This window comes from Lepeophtheirus salmonis, chromosome 13 (assembly GCF_016086655.4).
Source record: "Lepeophtheirus salmonis chromosome 13, UVic_Lsal_1.4, whole genome shotgun sequence".
NCBI lineage: Eukaryota > Metazoa > Arthropoda > Copepoda > Siphonostomatoida > Caligidae > Lepeophtheirus > Lepeophtheirus salmonis.
In genome coordinates this window covers 35,232,366-35,251,551 of record NC_052143.2, presented here as the reverse complement: position 1 = coordinate 35,251,551, position 19,186 = coordinate 35,232,366, and the positions used below count along the sequence as shown (strand labels likewise).

Below are 19,186 nucleotides of genomic sequence, written 5' to 3'. Positions count from 1 at the left end.
CAATCATTAATTGATTCATTGACTTCTTCTCTTCACTTTTTTATCTTTCCAAAATAATTATTTGAGAGTTGTTAGGATTTTTTTTCTAATAGCGGTTTGAACCAACTTTTAATGCATCCTCATAACCAGTAATGAAAATCTGGTGTATTCTGCACGCCTTTCCTTCTCATTTCTCTCGGTCATCCTGGATTCCTTGGTATAAATAATTGTGTCTCCTCAACCTCGTCAAGACACAACACTCTCCAGCTCATCACCTGCGGGCCTTCCTGTAGTTGCATTTTACTTATTTCATTTATCACTAGGAAGTAGTACCCCCATTACCCCAAAAATTTTCTATATTACCCCATTTCTCTGACCACTGATGTAAATATTAACACTGGATGACAATCAAATTCAAAGGAAATTTATGTTACATTCAATGACGTGACCTCCCTTGTATGTAGAAGAAAATATTTTTATATTTAAAAATAATAATGGTTCTATAAACACATACATAGCAGTTAAATTTTTAAACAATCCTACTTGTTAAAAATTTCAAAAAAGTGTGAAAATATTATTGGGAGAGGTTAAACAAAAAAACAGGGGAAAAAAAAAAAAAAAAAAAGAATACTGTTGGGTATGAAAATGATGGTTGTCATCTGTATATTAATCACTTACGTCGACATAACGAAGGCCTGGGAGATAAATATAACTTTTAAAAAAGTAATTCTCTTAAAAAGGAACTAAGAGATAAATAAACAAACGGTCTAAAAACATAATATAATAATAATAATTATAGTTATAACGAGGATTTTGGTTTAGACGAAAGAGTATACAAAATATGTGGGGAAACAAACAAAGAAATTGTAACAGAAAAAATGAACAAAAGATAATATTATTAAATAGAGATTTGTATTCTGTGCTGGGAAGGAATCGTTCGTTACGTTTGTGTTTTCTTATTTTGCTGATCATTGAGAAAGGATCATTAATGCTCCGATATCCTTTGTTTCTACAAACATAAATAATGTTATAAAATGTGGTACTTAATTATAATAAAATGAGTGTCTCCTACCTTATTTTTAGGCTTACAATCTTTACAAATGAATTCTTCATCTTCCTTAACTTGCTCTGGTTTAAGGCCGATGCAATGTAAATGAAACCACTTTTCACATCCGTCACATTGAACCCAATGAACCTTTAATAGAAATTCAAATTAGATACGTATTATACAATATTAAAAAACCATAATGGATGGCTAGCTCAACTTACTTCTTTTCCAGTAGGTTTTAGGCATCTAGGTTTTGCAGAACAATCTTCTTCTTCTTCCTCGTCGTCGTCATCATTCTCGTCGTCGGATTCTGATTTTATTTTGTCCTTTTTCCCTTTCTTTATGGATGAGTCAATGCCATTTCCATTTTCTTCTTCAGTAATTTTTCGCTTTTTCTTGGCTCTACATTTGGCTTCTCGGGCATTTTCTAACTCAGTTTCCAAATCATCTAAATCAGGTAGATTCTTCGATCTTCGAGGTTCAAGTGATTGGAGAATGCGCCATATATGCTGGGTTTCATCCAAAGAGACTTCTAAAAGATCCCCTTCGATCATGAGAGATTCTAATGAGTTAAATGACTTAGACGAGAGTTCAATATTAGGGATAGGATCATCTGGCCCCTCAGATAATAAAGATAGGGCATTTGCAACTTCAGGATTCGCAAGGGCTGTTCTAGCACGATCTTGCCATGACATGGCACGCTCTGTAAGGCATTGAAGTGCTTCTCCTTCTGGTAAACGTACAGTAAGTTTCTGAAGAGACACGAGTAGAGATAATATTGTTTCTAAACGAGGTCGACGTGATCTCAGGCAATTAGGACACAAAAACTTCACTTCCTTTAATGATTTTGGATCATTTTCTTTCTTTACACCGTTGATTCCCGATGCTAAAGATGGGTGAAAATTATCCAAACACAACTCACATTCAAGTAGGACTTTGCCCGGAGACTCAGCCTTAGGTGCTGAAGAATTTTTATCTCTTAGTGATTTCATCCCCTCTAGTTCGCCTACTTCAGCTTTTTTATAAGCTTGAACTATGATCTGAGCATCTGATAAGTCTTTTGGTGAGAGATTATTATAGATTGGATGAAGAATAGAACAAGTTCCATCTTCTCCGAATAAGCCATTAGTTGTATTGGATGTAGGATTGATATTCTTTCTTTTCTTCTTTTTGTTACATACAGATCCTACACCCTCCACACTAATGTGGTCATATCGAGGAGCCAGTATATCTAAGAGGGACAACGATGAATTTTTTTTTAGAAAAACACGAGCAGTACGTTCTCTCCATGCTCTAGCTGAAGCCACTTGAGTCTCCAATGTCGATAAAAAGTCTAATCGAACTGGAAGTGGCCGTCCTTTAGCTACCAATAATTCAAGGCAATCTAAATAGGGATAATTGTCTGGCTCTTTAAGAACTTGAGCTTTCGACGTGAGTTCTCTAGCTTTTTTAGCAGCGTCTCTTAAGGTTGCCAGAGATGGAAGATTACCACCTATTTCATCTCCCTCCTTCACAATTGCTTCAATCTCCTCCAGAGACAATCGAGGCTTAGCGTTCATGGCAGCTTTTCCTTTCTCTTCCCAAAATTCAATCTGCAAGAAATAATTTATTACATTAAGTAATTAAGAACATTCACTATCAGTTAAACAAATAATACGTGCGATTCTTATTCACCTGTTTTAACATTCCAGCAAGGTCTCCAAGAGCCTTCTCAATACTAGGCTGAGGAGGTAGTTCATTCCCCGTTTCTAAAAGCCTTTTCAACATTTCAATATTGGAGCCAACATTAAAGGACTCTTCTTCAGTTTCTTCAAGAATTTCCTTTACTTCTTCTAACCATTCGGTTTCTTTGAGTCTAGCTTTTAAAACAGATAATTCGGGAAGGTCAACATCAAAACTAAGGCCTCTGTCTAATAGAGTTTGAATTTCCTCAGAGGAAACAATGTCTTCATCATCTTTGATTTCATCTTCATCCATTTTTTTGGGTTTCTTTTTGTTTTTCTTCTTTTCTTTCGGTGATAGGAAATCATTCACATCTTTACGAAAGGTTTCAACATTTTGAAGTAGTTCTTTGACTGATTCGTAACCATTAACAATCGCAGGAAGTGTAGCAAGTTGACGAGCAAATAGTTCTAACTCATCAATTGTGAGTCGATATTTTGCATCAACTAAAACACCCCTTGTGCGAGTTCGAATTTTTTTGTTTCCAAGCTGATTAGCCACAGTTTGGCATTTTTCTGCTTCTTCAACTGTGAGTGTTAAGGCCTCTAGAAGCTCTGACTCAGGGTATTTATTCTCCAATGCTTCATCTAAAATATTTTTCAGTTCTTCAAACTCAAGACGATCCTCTTGTTTTGCTTCGAGAGCATTTTTTACTTTAACAACCCAGCTGTCATAAGACTCTGCTCTTTCCTTGAGACCTTTGAGTAAAATAGCAAGTTCGTCCAACGTATATCTATATCGAAGAATTAATTTGTCTGGTTCACATTCCATTACTTTAAAGTGACGGAGGCATACAATTTCCTTTTCCTTTAAGTCAGAAGAAGTTAAAACAGATAGAAAGCAAGTCGTTTTACAAATAGCACATTGACGCTCGTCATCAGGCAAGAGTTCGAAGGCCTCGCGTTCAGCCTCTGTTACACCCTAAAAAGAAATGCATTTGGATTATATTTATTTTCTTACTTAATAGTCTTTTAACTTACTGCCTCTAAAAGCTGTCTCCTCGTGACTTTTTCTTGTTCCACCATTTTGACCATATCTTTGTATGCAGCTGCAGCAACCTACATAAATCAAAAATTACAAAGTTAAATGAATCAATCAATCGATGAGTTATATTCAACTTACAGGTAATGTCAATTTATTAGCAGTCGTTGACATTTTACATAACAGTTCATCGTGACTAAAGACGCAGAATCTCCCCATAAGACTATAATGCTCAACACATTTCCGACCGAGGGAAAGCCAATCCGGAGGTGCAAAGTTGACTGCTTCTGCCAAGTTATATCCAGTATTAAAACCGGCATGATAAGAACGAGGAAAAGTAATAATGAATTCCCCAGCATGTTGTTCGGCTCTATAAATTGGAATTCCACGTGCTTGTAGGATATTAGGATTCACTGTTGTCACTATATGATGTAATAAGTCTGGTTGCCCTGTGAATAATTCCTTTGCTGATTCTCTCATCACTGTCTCTGCTTTTTCGGCAAATGTCCCGGGGATTCCATACCATATCTTTGGCTCTCCCCAATGTAAATAATTTATAGAGGGTGTCCAGTGATCTTCTGTGTGCCAACAAAATGTTGAAAAACACATTCCAACATACAGCCAAGGAACTTTCATTCCGGATATATCCATATCCATGTATTTTAAAATAGAATTGGGTACAACTGGAAGCTTATTCAAATTCCAATCCGATTTGGCGTACACTTCATCTTCTTTAGATAAGTTCTTAGAACTAACTGTAGGAAACCCTGAACCATGATCCATGGTATGAAGATCAGCACCATACTCCACCATAACATCTTCGTCGATATTTTCAAGAATTCGCCAATATTCTTTCTCCACGAGTAAAACAGGAATAAGATGTACAGGCATATTGAAATAATCAGACTTGAACTGATCTGCCATTTCCCCAAATGATTGTAGAGTATATTGTTTTTGAGCTTGCTCAAATCCAAAAGCCTCCATAGGTTTGGATACTTCAGCTGATACACATTTAGGACATCGCCATTCTCCTTTAGGTATTTCTGATAAGGGAGGCATGAGACAAAAAGTATGATAAGAATCGTCACACCCATCACACAAAAGCATTTGCTCTTCTGCATCCCCTTTCCCACAATTCTGACACATGTACTTGGCCAGCTAGGATAATAAATTTTTTAAATGCAAATTAATATTAATATTCCAATAACTAAAGTCATTACTTTACACTTATGATTATTGCCAATAACCATGATGTAAGGATATACAACACATGTTTATTTATGACAATTAGACATTAACTTACTGGATCATAATCGAAACTGAGCTTCATTCCTCTTGTCTTTTCCTTCTGTGATTTGTCAGAAGGCAATCCAGCCATTTTAGGTCCTGGTCCAAAGAATTGTAAGCGTGCTAATTCTTTGGAAAATGAATTTGGAGAGGGTTTGCTTTCTTCAGACTTGTTTTCTTTTGTAGGAGTTACATCTGGAGAATCTGTTTTACCATTTTCTCCATATCTTTTACTTCTGCGCCCCCCTTTATCATTTGGGACCTTCATATCCATTCTCTTAGGAATGTTGTGGGGTTTGTACTCTTTTTCATCTTCTTTGTCATCCTCTGTTTTCTAAAATAATAATAAAAATTGTTTAAGTGAATAATTGAAAACTAATGTGGTGGATGGATGCATCCTTTAAATCTGTGTAGTACTCACAATTTCATCTTTGACAGCCTTTTTCTGTTCTTCCCTTTCGAAGATCTCAAGGGGAAAGAGGATCCTCTCGTAATGGGCCTTGAGTAAATTGGGAACGACTTTACTTGTATAGCCCATCTCAGATGCCACAGTAGACCATTTTTTATTTTGGCATGTGGTTTCAAACCCTCCTTCTTTAACAACATATTTCTTAAGAGTATACAAATCCAGGGCTCTTTTTTCTACAAGAGGTATTTTAAGAGTAGAACCTTGCAATTCCCAAAATTTGGCTACTTGATCTAAGAAATTTAATTTGATACGCGTGTGAGCCTCTAATTCATTCAGTCTTTGAATACGTGGAGTAAACTTTAGTTTATCAACATCTACGGCAAAAGGAGGTTGCCATTCCTGGAAATCATGAAAAGAAGGGACATGGAGTTAGTACCTATGTAATCATTCATTCATAAGAAAAGTATGAGTATTTTTAAAATGGGTGGGGGTTCGGATGAGATATTCTATTCTCTAATTCAACATCAAAGCAGTCAAAGTAGAGTTTGCGTTCTGCGTAAGGTCTAAAGAAGTAGAGTATAAAAGAGTGAAGAGAGGGAGGGAAGAGGGAAGAGGGAAGAAGGAAAGAGGGAGAGACATAGAAATTCAGACTCAAGCGAAGAGGAGAGAAAGAAGACCTACAAGTTAGAACTGAACTCACGCTCGATGCTTCCTCCCCTCTAACTTTAACTCACTCCACTCTCAATCAATAGGATTCATTTCCTAACTCCGTCAAAGATTTTCAATAGCAAATAATTCAATATTTTAGGGAAATTCAAAGCATTTCACAATTTTTAATTTCATTTAATAATCCTTGAAAAAAATCGTGAAATGAATTATGAAGAAATAAAAAGCAACGCAATAATTAATAAGAATAATAATGATGTGGATTTCAAGAGGACTCCTTACCTCAGGTGGCCTTATTTTGCAGATCCCCGTTTTCTCAGCAGTGGGTCTAATTTTGTCGATGTATGCCATGGCATCCTTCCATTCTTCCATTGTGGGCTCGAAAACCACACATTCCGGAGGAGGAGCAAAGTCATTGGATACATCTCCTCCTCCTCCCCCACCACCACCACTATCCTCCTCCATTGTCATGCTTCACAGAAATCACAATCACTTTAGAATATATATCGTATATTTTAATTTATATATTTATTTTCAGAACTGGAGTGGAGCTATGAGTTTAAATGGACAGTTTATTTCAAAGAGATGGGATAAGAAAGAGACTCACACACACATAGAGCAAAACAATCAAACAGACGCGCAGAGAAACAGTAAGAGAGAAACAAGGGAAGAAAGATGAGCAAAAAACAGAAAGGTAGACAAACACACATTCGATCTAAAACACACTACTACTGTTTAGTATACAGCAGGCGCAGGAGCGTGATCTAGTGGATTTTTCAAATACACATTCATGACGTCAATGGATGGGCTTGAGTCTTGGCCCTTCCCCTTCTTTTATAGAATCATGTATACATTAGACCATTAATTTGCTACAAAATCATTTTTCCTACAAATTTTCATATTCCATGCCACTTTTTAAGTATAAAACCATATCATTTGAGTATTTCCAAGTTACAAAATGGATTTGCACCATTAGTTAAGAGTTCCAATTATGCAATTTAAAATGTTAGGTGTGTAAAGAGAGCAATCCGGTGACGTCAAAAAATGAGAACAAAGAAAAATGACAGGTACATCCCATTTTCATACTGTAGTCTATAAATCATAAAGACTAATCAAAAGCTTTCTCATCCTTTTCAAAGGCTTTAAAAATGCACCTCGACTCATTCAGTACGCTTACGTTCATATTATAAAATATAACTTATAAGACTCGTTCCTTATATAATATATACAGAACTTATCTAATCAAATATTAATTACTATTTGATTTAAATAGGGTAAGTACAACATGGATGAAAATAATATGATAATAGAGGAGGGAGCAGCTTTTTGAAGTTACTATTTAAATAGACATCTGTATTTTTGCAAAGCTGTTCATTATTATTTTATTCTTAATTGAGGAGAAAACATGATATAGTATAAAATAATCACTAGTGCGTAAAAGACGGTTTATAACACTCCAGATTTGCTGCAGAGTTTGTAACTGTAAAATGTTATGTCCTTCTAGGACTCGGAATATAATTGAGGATCGACATCGGAGTCATTCCTGCCGATATCATTACTGGGTATTGAGTGGGACATTGTGTCTTAATTACTTTAATCTCATGGAGTTAATTAATAAAAAATAATGATAGCTCAGCTGCTCTCATCTCCAAATATTCTTTAAATTGTCAGGGTTTTTCAGTGTCGTTTATTTTTACATGCCGGCAAGACATATTTTAAGCATCACTACATATCCTCCGAAGAAAATGGAAGCTGGATGGGTGGGGGAGAGTACGTAGATAATAGTTTTGAATTGAGAAGGTAGATGTCGCTCATGGAATGTCAACAAACCCGCGATGCTATATAAACAGAGAAACGTCAATAATAAATAAATAATTTATAAATTTCAAATATAATATCTCTTATAATAAATAGGTTACAAGACAGAGTGTTGAGTTTGAATAAATTGAAAATGAGGGATGTGGGAGTAACAGAAGGACTCCTCAAGAATTTGCCTCCCTCCAAAGAGCTTCTCGAGTTTTACAAAAGTAAATTATCCACATCTCGTGAAAGAGAACGTCTTCTCCTGGATAAGTGGAAGGAGTCGGGATTCTACTACGGATCCTATAAAGGAGTTCAGGCGAAATTAGATTCAGAAACGTCTAAACGTAGGGATGCTTTATCCACCGTTGAGGATTTAAAAGATGCACTCCATCAAGAGCGGACATTGACGCGAAAGTTATACGCACAAAATCATGGATATGCCGTAAGTAATTGATTAATGTTTTATGCCTAATTTCTTACGCTAAATTACACGTTTTCTTTAGGCTCGCGAATTAGAAAATCGTCGAAAGATTCAAGCTTTAGTTCACATTGCGGGTAAAAGTCAGGGGGACATAGCCAAAGTTTTAGATACACAAGAACTATCGTTAGATATGATTCCTATCCCTTCTGAACTTCAAAGATATATTGATGAGGTATTAACTATATAGATATTATGGGAATACGAACAAATGAAATAGTATGAGTCTAGCTATTGAGTATTTTGCTAATCAACAAAATAAGAACTCAATGCAAATGGATGTGTCGGGGGCTATAGGCAGAAAGAGAAGTAGGAAATTTATAATAATCCATTCATAAATACTTTTTATTCAATGCATCATATTCATTTATATTCCTGTAAAATTATTCGTTTTTATTCGGGAATCTTATATCAATGTCTTATTGCACAGCTTAAGAGACCTTTGTAAATAAAATATGTAAAAAAATCCATTACTGTTTGTATTTTTTCTACTTTACTTCATGTGGGATTTTTTTTTTACTTCATAAAGCCATAAAGCGTATAGCTGCATCCATTTGTATTAAAAGTTCATGTTTTGTCAATTGGCCGTTCCTGAGATGCCTTGATCCGTGACATCTTGCTTTTTGTTTCTATGGTAATCCCTAATGAACATACAATATGGTACAAAATGAAATCGATATATTTATTTTTAGAACCCTAAACCCTCTCCTCGAATTCCTACCAAAGATGCCTTAGTCTTAGAGTTATCTGTTGCTTCAAAACAGTTAGTGGATCAAGAAAAATTACATTTAGAACAAATTTCAAATCTGAAAAATGAAATAAGATCACTGAAGAAAAAGAATGATTGTATTGTTAAGCACTATGAAACAAGATTAGAGGACTGCTCAAGAAGGTAAATTCATATATATTTGAAACTATATTTATACCATAATTTTAAATTTAGTTTGATAAACTTAGAAAGAGTGCACAAAGACTTGGCCAAAGACTTTGTGCAAGAAAAAGAAAAGTTTCACCAATGTGAGTCGACTTGGGAGAAGGAAAAAGAGAAATGGATTCGCAAGGTTCAATTTTTGGAACAATATGGAACTAATGTTCCTGGTATGAATGTGGATGCCGGTGCTTTCTATACTTCCAAGCGTGTTGTAGACAGAAAAATGTCCAATAATAACAAAGCTCTTCATGACGTAAATGTAAGTTCAATATGATCCATTTTATATGAATTTGTATATTTTTGAGTTCTTTTTATGTTTGAGTATAGAGAGAATTAAAGGATCTGAAGGTTTCATGTGATTCATATAGAAGTAAAATCCTTACTATGGAGTCTGAGTTGGACCATCTCAGAGATAAAAATGCTTCACAGAAAGAAGAAGCGAATGAGGTAAGATGATCACTACATAAGTATATTATGGTGTTGTAGCTTATATGATTATGATGGAAATTAGTCTTTTCAGAAAATATCTCATTTACATAGTTTTTAAATGTGTTGGTTTGTTTTCTTGATAGTTGTTGCTTAAATTAAAGTCACGAATTGACGTACATAAGAATCGCTTTGAAGATTTGGAATCCAGAAGGAAATTGGAAATGGAAGGCTACCAATCTGATGTACGGATACTCACTGAAAAATTACGAGCCGTTCAAAGGAAATTAGTTGCTGCAACCGTTGGGAAAAGTAAAGGTGAATATTAATTTGATTAATACTGTTTACTACTTAGTCTTTCGGGTTATTGGACCATCATTTTCTATCCCCTTCGTCATGTTTTTTTTATATTTTAAATTAAATGTGAATGTATGTGTGTTTGTCCTTCAATCACGGGCAAACCAATAGATGGATTTTCCTGAAATTTTTCATATAGGTTCTTAAGACTCCAGAAACGGTTTTGGTAAAAAAAAATTGGCCTTCAAGGCCATGGCGTTCTTTAAATAGCATTTGTTAGCACTTCACCTGTACAAACCTAATGGCCGCTGTGTATTTTGGATATTAGAAGGAGTTTTTATGCTCAGGGAAGCAGCGGTTGAATAATTTAATCTGCCTCAGGGACCAGCAGCTCATATACACAACCTGTGGGCGAGGGTGTATTCTAGCATATTAGAAGGGGGTCTTGGTGCTTAGAAATGCGGTGGCGGTGCAGTTTAAACTGCCTTGAGGCCCAGTACTTCACCTGCACAACTTGAGAACCGTGGTGTATTTTGGGATATAAGAAGGGTTCCTTGATGCTTATGAAGGAGTGGCAGATAAACTTAACTTGCCTGGGGTCCAGCAGTTCATCTGCACAATTTGTGGGCTAGGGTGTATTATAAGGGTTCCTTGATGGGCACGGAAGGAGGCGGAGAAATTTAACATGGCTGGAGCCCACCAAGTATATTTTAGGATATTATGAAGTTTCTTTGATACTCAGGGAAGCAACTGCGAGTTCGGAGTCTGACCCAGAATAAAGCAACTACTTAATCATCACGTGAAAGAAGAGTGCCTATATAAAAGTATACTCATACTCATAAAACCAACATTAGAATAATTTTTAAACATTTGGTGTATTTATTTATATATATATTAAGCAGAAGAGTTCTTATTTAATTTTAATTTCTTAATGTCCCGGTCAACGCCTGGGCAAACCTACTCTAGTTTTTTTTTTTTTTAATTTTATAATTCTTTACTATTTTTTATAGAGCATAATTATCTTCAAACCATTCGACAACAAGAAGAAGAAATTGAAAAATTGAATAAATTCTTGAAGAAAAATCCAGACTGGAGATGATGCTTTCAGCGATTTTTTCTCTCCATATATCATTTTCCTATAATGCATTTATTTATATTAAATAATTAATTGTTACAAATGAAGTCTCTATCAAAACTTTCATTTCATTTTTATAAATTTTTTATATTGTTTTAAATGAAGTAAAACATTTACTTCCAAATATTAAAAATATTTATCAACTCAGGAAAATTATTATATTAATAAATTAGTTAATTATTATTGCAATTTTATGTTTAGAAATATTTTAAAAACCTTTTTTAATTTACTCTGAACGTATTTTGGACTAGTATAAGCTTATATTAATATGAGTTCTAATAAAAAATAATAGTAGATTTCAATTCTAGTGAAAAATATATAATATTTAAGCTAATTAAATATAAAAGTAAAATTATTTATAAATCCAACAATGTCTCAGTTATAATGTTTTCACAAACCTGGTGAGATTTTTTGGGGGATTAAAGTGAGGATTTGAGTCTTCTCCTATAAGGTCACATGTATTATATTTAATATCTGAGTTTAGGTATGTTTTATTTGATCCCTTGACAATTTTTTAGCTTAAAAACTTAATGGAGGCAATTGCAAATATAAAATAAATGGAGCATAAAACAGAAAAAATGCAAATTTTGTACTTTTAACTTTCTATTGTTAAAAAAAAACCATCGAAAAGGTAATAACATTATGGTTTTTTCTAACTAACTCATCTGGAGGTGTTTATAGAGAAACTCATTTATTTTTTAATCAACATTAGCAAGAACAATTAGTCAGTTACTGTGAATAAATAAAAAAATCTCAATTTTTAATCAAAAATATTCGGATGTAACTGATTATTAAAAAAAAACATACTTTTGTTCTCAGAAATTGACAATAATTCTAATTTCAAAAAATTAGAAAATTCCAGGATCCTAATGGGGAATATAGGATTTCGAGGTTAATTACATATATTAATATATAACATGCTTTTATCTATCTATTAATATAAGCCCTAGCTATAGCAGTCAGTTAGGGGGAAATTATTTCACTCCAGATATTTGTTTAATCTTTTATCAATAGATAAGTGATTTTATATTTCTTGTTTTATATGTTTAATGTCATCACATTACTATCGTCACTGGAATGAGCTATGCAGGTTAATATTTGAACATACGGAAAATAAAAACATTAACTTCAATTATGCTTAAGTCTCGTATGATGATGAATGATTTAGCAATTACCTTGATACTCTTATTATATGATACATTTAGTTCTTTATTATATTAAGGTCTATTAAGTAGACATAAATTCATGTTTGCGACAGGAAGTTGTAGTTTACAGTATGGGCATGGTAAGGATGAGTGCGAAATAAGAATAGAATTAAAGTGTCAAGCTTGACACGGATTGTTTAACCATTAATCAATTTTAATTTAACATATAATTGAGTGTTGGTAACGGAGGGAGTTTAGCTTAGGATTTCTAACTTATAAAGAAATCGATTATAGTAATTAACATTGAACAATTTAAAAAACTATGAATTATTTATAAAAAGTACTCATAGGCTAAGATTAAAAAATAAATAAAATTAGTATAAGTACATATTATCGTAGTACCAAAGTTAAGAATCTTATTTCCTCTCGATTTATAATCTAGAGCAGTGGCGTCGGTAGCTTTTTTTAGGGGGGCTCAAGCTCCCCCTCAAAAAAATCTCTTATATTCATAATTAATCAAAGAAGGGTGTTGATAAGTTTAGGCTACCTCCCTCCCCTAATTTGATGAAAACTAGCAACGTTCCTGCTCAGGAGTCAATTTGTCAGGGAATATTACAAAAAATTAATTGTCATATATGTTTAAACACTTTTCTTAAAATCTTAAATTTAGAGTAAATCAACAATAGATTGCCGATTACCAATTACTTTTAAAAAGACAAAAATCGGTACACCAATAAATCGGTCGAGTCCTACTTTTAGTATTAATATCATACGTAAACATAAATTAATCTTGATTTAAGTTATTTATATTTTATGTAACTTTGCTACATTATATTAATTAATTAGCAATTAATCAATATGAATTATTACCTCCTCCAAAGAAGTTGAACGGAAGTTATATTTTTTGCCTCAGTTTGTTTGTAAGCGGGATTACAGTAAAGGTTATGGACCGATTTTGATAAAACTTGTAGTTAAATAAAATATAAAAAGAGTTAGATGCCGTTAAATTTTGCGAGGTCAAAGTCACAAAAACGCATAATCGAACATAATCAGTGAAATGATTTTAGGCAGAAGTTTACGCTCTACCGATTGTCCGTCCCCGTTGCTTATTATTTTAATAGCTGATTGTACAATGTAAATAGCTAGAAATGCACTAAAGCAAAGATCAAAATAAACAATAATATGTTAACACGTGATGCACCACTTGTCAAAAACTTTGTGACTATAATTTATTAATATTAATTTTTAAATATTATTAGTCATACTCTACTTGTACCGACAATCACGATGTCAAGGATACTTACTCCTCTGCAGCTAAGGATTCGAAGACAAAATGTTAGAAAAATGGCTTCAATACCATTTGACTCTGTATGTAGGGATATGATTCATGTAAATGCCTTGTCATTTGGATCTCCTGGCTCTGGAAAATCAACATTGAACTCTAAACTCACCCAGATATCCTCTGATAAATATGGACGTGTACCTTATAAGTCAGTAAATGGTGGGTCACATTTTACTCTTTTTTTTTTTTTTTTTTTGTATTCATAACCATAATAATTTACTTACAGACATTGATCGTAAGGAGGCTCATTTAGATAAAAAGAAATCCATGGATAGGGGGTCGAAGAATGCTACACATTTAGAATGGGATACGTCAAAAATAAGGGTCGCTCATACGGATGTTCCTACAGCATCTTTGTATGTCAAAAATTTCCTAACACACATCTCAATTATAGGTTCATTATAAACGTGTTATATATACATTTATATTTTTTTTATTGAGCGTTATTTATTTGCATACTACTGAGGGTCAATGTATATTATTTTTATGATTTGCCATTCCTAATTATCAACTCATTATTTTTAGACGCTGCAATTTGGGTGATTGATGGAAATGAAGGAGTTCTTCAGGATGCAACAACTCAATATAAAGTAATAAAGCACATGGCTTCAAACAATAGCTATCTCAACGTAATTCCTTTTATTTCAAACAACCCTAATCCGGAAGATTTAGAACTTATTAAAATGGATCTTAAGGAAATACTGACGAAGAATGAATGCAATCGCATTCTGAGTGATCCTCATCAGATTCCCGATTTAATGGACAACATTTTCGAATCAAAACAAAGAAAAACCGGTGGTTCTCTTCTATGGCCATTAGAAAACGTGGGAAATATTCCTTCCAAAGGAACATTTATTGCTGGAAGATTAATGCAGGGCTCTGTTAAGGATCTAGAAACAGTAACTGCATTTTACAGAGGAAATTCATCTCCAGTTACTATTAGAAGTTGTGAAATATTTAAAAGACCTTGTGGATATTTGCTATCTCAGGAGCGCGGGGGTGCATATATACGGATAAAACATGAGTCCTCACTTGAATTAAAAAAAGGAGGCGTTCTTTATAAGACAGGAGATTCGGAAATGTGCATTGGGTCAAGGTGGGAAGTAAAGCTCAGCTGTGATCAGCATAAAGTTTTAAAGGGATCACAGTCAACCGTACTAATTCATAGAACTCTTTATGACGGATCCTGTAGAATAGATGAAAACGAAATTCAGTTATCCCCAGAGAAAAGTGTTTGTTCGAAAATAGTACTCAGTTATCCTATAGTCGCAAGGAAGGACGATCCTTTTTTGATTAAATTACCGAATTTTTATGTCTATGGTGTATTTATGAATATATTGGATTGAACACTTCATTCTTTTTAATGTTACAAGAAATATGTTAAATTACACATTAATTATTATTATCTATAAATCTATATTAGTATTGATATATTTAATTTTATTCAAGAGTATACAAGCAACTGTGCAGGTATTAGTAGTTTTAAAAAAAAAAATCTTATTCAAATTATTTCCCCCCATAAAGTATTACTAGTTCTTCGTTTTCTTCTGTCTATTCATTTTCTTGGTATTTAAAGATGATTCTTCTCATGGTAGTGATTTAAAATCCTTTTCAGTAAATTGATCCAATTGTTCCGGAGGAGGAGGGGAAGGGAAGCTTCTTGGAAGTTCCCTCATTTTGCTACATACAAGTGCTCTTGCAATAGGGATAGCTTCTATGTCAAACTTAAAAGACTGAAACAAAACGAAAACACATTTTATTAACATTTCAGAGAGGTAACGTGTGCATAATAGTGGCGGCATAGACATTTTTCTAGGTTACTGTGCTAGAGTTGCATGGTTAATATTATTATAGATGGATATTGTGATGGATGAGGGTGTATATTAATATTGTATGTTAGAAATCGTTTTACATTTGTTGCTTACAAAAAGTACCTACGTACGTACACTTAGGCATGAATTCATAAATTATTGCTCAATGTTACCATATACAAAATACATACAACATATAATATGTAATTAGCTATTTATTTTTGTAATGAATGAATACTGGAATAAGGTATGAGTGACGCCTATAACAATAAATATATAATTATTCGATTCTCATTGCGTGACTTTCATTAACAATAATTACTAACGGATACCCAACTCGGGGTTTTTATATTTTAAATGCTGGATGTCCTTGTTTTATGATTGATATCTTACGATTATTTAGTTATACATAGGTAATTTGTGGTTTCAAGAAATATATGTACTTATCATTATTCAATCATCATAACTAATTGTAAGTAAAATATAACAATGAGACAATCGTTCAATTGGTCATAAACAGCAAATCGCGAATAATTTGGCTAAAAAAGTAGCTAATCAATTTTTCGGAATAATACTTCTTCAAAAATGAAAATTACAGTTACTAAAATCCAAAATGAATATTGCTAATTTGTATAGAAATATATGATATGTTCTTTGAATGTCCATTTAATGGTGACGTGCGTTTGAATATGTACGAGCAAATTGTACAATTTGCAACCAAAAAAATGACATGTCATTCCGTATTGGTGATGTAATTTTTGACTTTTTGTCTCAAAATTACACATTGATAGAATGTATTCTATGGCAAATGTTTAAATATCCACTGATATGACAGTAATTAAAAATAATAATTTTGTAATTAATTGAAGCCTTCTGTGTCATAATAATTTTAACTTGTACAATCTGTTTATATAATATACAGCTTGTACAGAACACATGTATATAAAATATACAACTCATAATTAATAAATTGTGTCTATTATACAGTAATTATATGAATGCAAGAACGAAAATGCATTTAACTAATTTTATGCTTCGTAGAAGAATGATGATTAAATTAATTATGTTACGACCTTATGATACGTTTGGAGGAAGTTATTCCCTATTTAATCTACCGAAGGGCTCAAATTATGAATACCGAATATATATATATATATACTTAAAGTAATATGAAATCAAACTTTAATTACATTGAATCCGAATACTTATTCTTCATGAAAATGTGATTTTAAAAGTCAATGTTTAAATAAATAAACCATGCGAAATCAATGAATAGCAACGCCCTTTTTGATTATCTAGGTCCTACAGCATAATAATATCTGAAAACTCCTATTTTATTATGTAGGTATTTAAAATATTATAGAATGTTAATAATATAATATTATACATATTTACTTTTACTTACACGGAAACAGTTTTTAACTTTAAATATTTTGTGTGTTTAATTTTATTAGTAAAGTGCCTTGCTGAATTGAGGACTATTATGATGCCATGATGGGTGAGGTGGTTTAAAAGCTGGAAAGGTGCTCTTTGTGGTAAATTTGCAAAGCATTACCTTATCCAGCTTAGGAGCATGGGTCTTACAATACACTTCCTCCTTATCTTTGACAAAATTCATCAAATTAAGTTGTGAATCGCATGCTTTACAGCGAAAGCATTTACGATGATATAAATCCCCAAAATCTGGCTCTACTTTTTCAATAGGATATACAGGTTGATGACAACGTAGGCAGTGATGAACCTTCAAAATAAGAGATGACTTGAGACTTGAAGTACACAAGTAGACGGATATCCATATTACCTGCTCATAGTGAATAGGTAACAACTCTTCCTCACGCGACATGAAAGAGTCTCCTTCATTCAAAGATGAACATCTTGTTCGTTTCTCTTTTCTCAGAGCAATGATTCCCTCATGAACATTTCGTAGATTCTCCTTTGCATTTCTAATGCATTCCCTCACGGAGTTGAGACCCCTTTGTGCAGAAGTCATTTGATACCAGGCATAGTTGATTTTATTCTCTGCTTCCTCATGATACGTCATGTTATTTTTAGGACACCGGGTCCGTTGAGGATTGGGTGTTACAGATCTTGGACGAGTATTTGGTCTCTTGTAGTTACTATCCGCTGAAAGGCTCCGTGAAAAGAGCACTTCCTTCAGTTCTCTTCTCACTCTTTCTCTTCGATTCCAAGTCTCCGTCTCTGTGCAGGGAATCTTGGCTGCTGCATAGACGTGAGGACCTGTGTATTGAAATTAAGAGTTGTTATAATTACTACCAATCTACTTTTTTATTAGCAATTTTTATTCATTTATTTTTATTTTTGAGCAGATGGATAATGATTATGCAAGGTTATTTTTTTAATATCAAGAGGTCATTAGGGATCTAAAATATTCAAATAAAGAGTTATACTACATATTATGTACTCCAAGAGAGGAAAAGTGGAGATTTTGTCATACGTATAAATGTGGTATGTGTATAGTATGTGATCTTGATAAGTCCTACTCCAAGGTTTCGATAACAACTATGTTAGTACATGGTTAAAGTCCCTTCACTCTTAAAAAAAGTAACTACTAGTATATAATCACTCTAATGACTTATTACATAACGATTATAATAATAACTTTATTTTCTTTCAATGGACTACCTTTTGAAAAGACATGATTTATGACAAAAGACATTATGGATGTTAATTATATGTTTTTTTTTTATATTTCTTTTTCTGCTTGTAGGTAATTGTTAAAAAATAAAAAAAATACTTTGTAAATTTATGTCGAACACAAATATTATTTAAAATTCAAAAATGGAATAACAAATGATTCAGTATGTATTTAGGGGTGTGGATGTCTCTTTAAACGGAAGTACAAATCGGATTTGTACATGCATTCCTGATACATTCTTTGTTCTTTAACAAATTAATTATTATTTGCAATTTATGTATAGATTAGATGAGAGGGTTCTACTATTAATATTAATGATGTACTTACTTGGTTTGTCATAGACAGGGGCAGTATTCTCCTCATCATCAAAGGTCACCTCTCTGGACTTCTTCACCACGACATTTTGAGGAGGAGGTGGGGGTGGGGGTGGAGGCGGTAGATGCCTTTGGTATTGATCCTCTTGTACGAAGGGATTCATTTTAAGTGGTGGAATATATACATAATCCTCGGGCTCAGTAGCCTTCATTGGATAAGAATATCTTCGAAGCCTCGTACATCCAGAACCACAATATTTTATTACTTGAGATTCAGGGGATTTGGCTCCACTACAAATAGCAGATCCATGAACCTTACGCATATTTTAACTTTCCCCCTCCTTATATTTAAATGGAGTCCCCACTATATGTTGGTTTTCTTTCAGCCTTGTGGTTGAGGGAATGAATCAAAAATTAGAACTGACGGGAATTTGTTCACAGGGAATAAAATTGCTTTTAAAAAAAGTATCAATATGTATTTAAAACTAGGAATGGTGTACGCGTAAAAAAATATCATCCACTACCATTGGCAATAATGACATTCCCCCGCTTTTTCGATGCTTAAAACAGCTCTACACTATTTAGTAGTCAGTACGTCATGTTATAATTATCCGTGTTTGAAAGCGTAAATGAAAATGGAACTTTAATTGATTAGTATAGGATTTGATCGGGCCTTCGTATTGTGATAGATATAGAGGTTGTTCAAAATGAATGCAAATGAGATCAACCGTTGTTGAGTCAATGTCAAATTAATTG

The 19,186-nt window shown here is 33.3% G+C and overlaps 4 protein-coding genes across 6 annotated transcripts; 2 read left to right on the top strand and 2 right to left on the bottom strand.

Moving 5' to 3' along the window:
* Nucleotides 1–440: 440 nt before the first annotated feature.
* Kdm5 (Lysine demethylase 5) lies at nucleotides 441–6,825 on the bottom strand. Its single transcript, XM_040724222.2, has 9 exons — nucleotides 6,375–6,825; nucleotides 5,439–5,825; nucleotides 5,034–5,351; nucleotides 3,872–4,888; nucleotides 3,730–3,807; nucleotides 2,702–3,670; nucleotides 1,249–2,619; nucleotides 1,052–1,174; nucleotides 441–988 (listed from the first exon to the last, which is right to left on the bottom strand). The coding sequence occupies exons 1-9, from the start codon at nucleotides 6,561–6,563 to the stop codon at nucleotides 965–967; spliced, it is 4,476 nt and encodes a 1,491-aa protein (XP_040580156.1). The 5' UTR covers nucleotides 6,564–6,825; the 3' UTR covers nucleotides 441–964.
* LOC121128633 (coiled-coil domain-containing protein 77) lies at nucleotides 6,823–11,508 on the top strand. Of its 2 annotated transcripts, none has more exons than XM_040724223.2 (8): nucleotides 6,823–7,948; nucleotides 8,007–8,337; nucleotides 8,399–8,548; nucleotides 9,066–9,265; nucleotides 9,317–9,563; nucleotides 9,632–9,751; nucleotides 9,877–10,048; nucleotides 11,038–11,508. In XM_040724223.2, exons 1-8 carry the CDS (start codon nucleotides 7,911–7,913, stop codon nucleotides 11,124–11,126), a joined length of 1,347 nt encoding a protein of 448 aa, XP_040580157.1. In that variant the 5' UTR covers nucleotides 6,823–7,910; the 3' UTR covers nucleotides 11,127–11,508. The 2 variants fall into 2 exon arrangements, with proteins under 2 accessions (XP_040580157.1, XP_071749108.1); XM_071893007.1 differs by having other exon boundaries at nucleotides 7,477–7,948; nucleotides 9,816–10,048; nucleotides 11,038–11,205.
* A 1,951-nt stretch (nucleotides 11,509–13,459) lies between these two features.
* On the top strand, nucleotides 13,460–15,078 carry LOC121127847 (elongation factor Tu). The gene is made up of 3 exons (XM_040723389.2): nucleotides 13,460–13,808; nucleotides 13,876–14,043; nucleotides 14,175–15,078. Exons 1-3 carry the CDS (start codon nucleotides 13,595–13,597, stop codon nucleotides 14,993–14,995), a joined length of 1,203 nt encoding a protein of 400 aa, XP_040579323.1. The 5' UTR covers nucleotides 13,460–13,594; the 3' UTR covers nucleotides 14,996–15,078.
* Nucleotides 14,956–18,860, bottom strand: LOC121127848 (uncharacterized). 2 transcript variants are annotated; one of them, XM_071893008.1, is made up of 4 exons: nucleotides 18,444–18,860; nucleotides 17,262–17,698; nucleotides 16,866–17,201; nucleotides 14,956–15,382 (listed from the first exon to the last, which is right to left on the bottom strand). In XM_071893008.1, exons 1-3 carry the CDS (start codon nucleotides 18,751–18,753, stop codon nucleotides 16,911–16,913), a joined length of 1,038 nt encoding a protein of 345 aa, XP_071749109.1. In that variant the 5' UTR covers nucleotides 18,754–18,860; the 3' UTR covers nucleotides 14,956–15,382; nucleotides 16,866–16,910. The 2 variants fall into 2 exon arrangements, with proteins under 2 accessions (XP_071749109.1, XP_040579324.1); XM_040723390.2 differs by having other exon boundaries at nucleotides 17,016–17,201; nucleotides 18,444–18,855.
* Nucleotides 18,861–19,186: the final 326 nt, after the last annotated feature.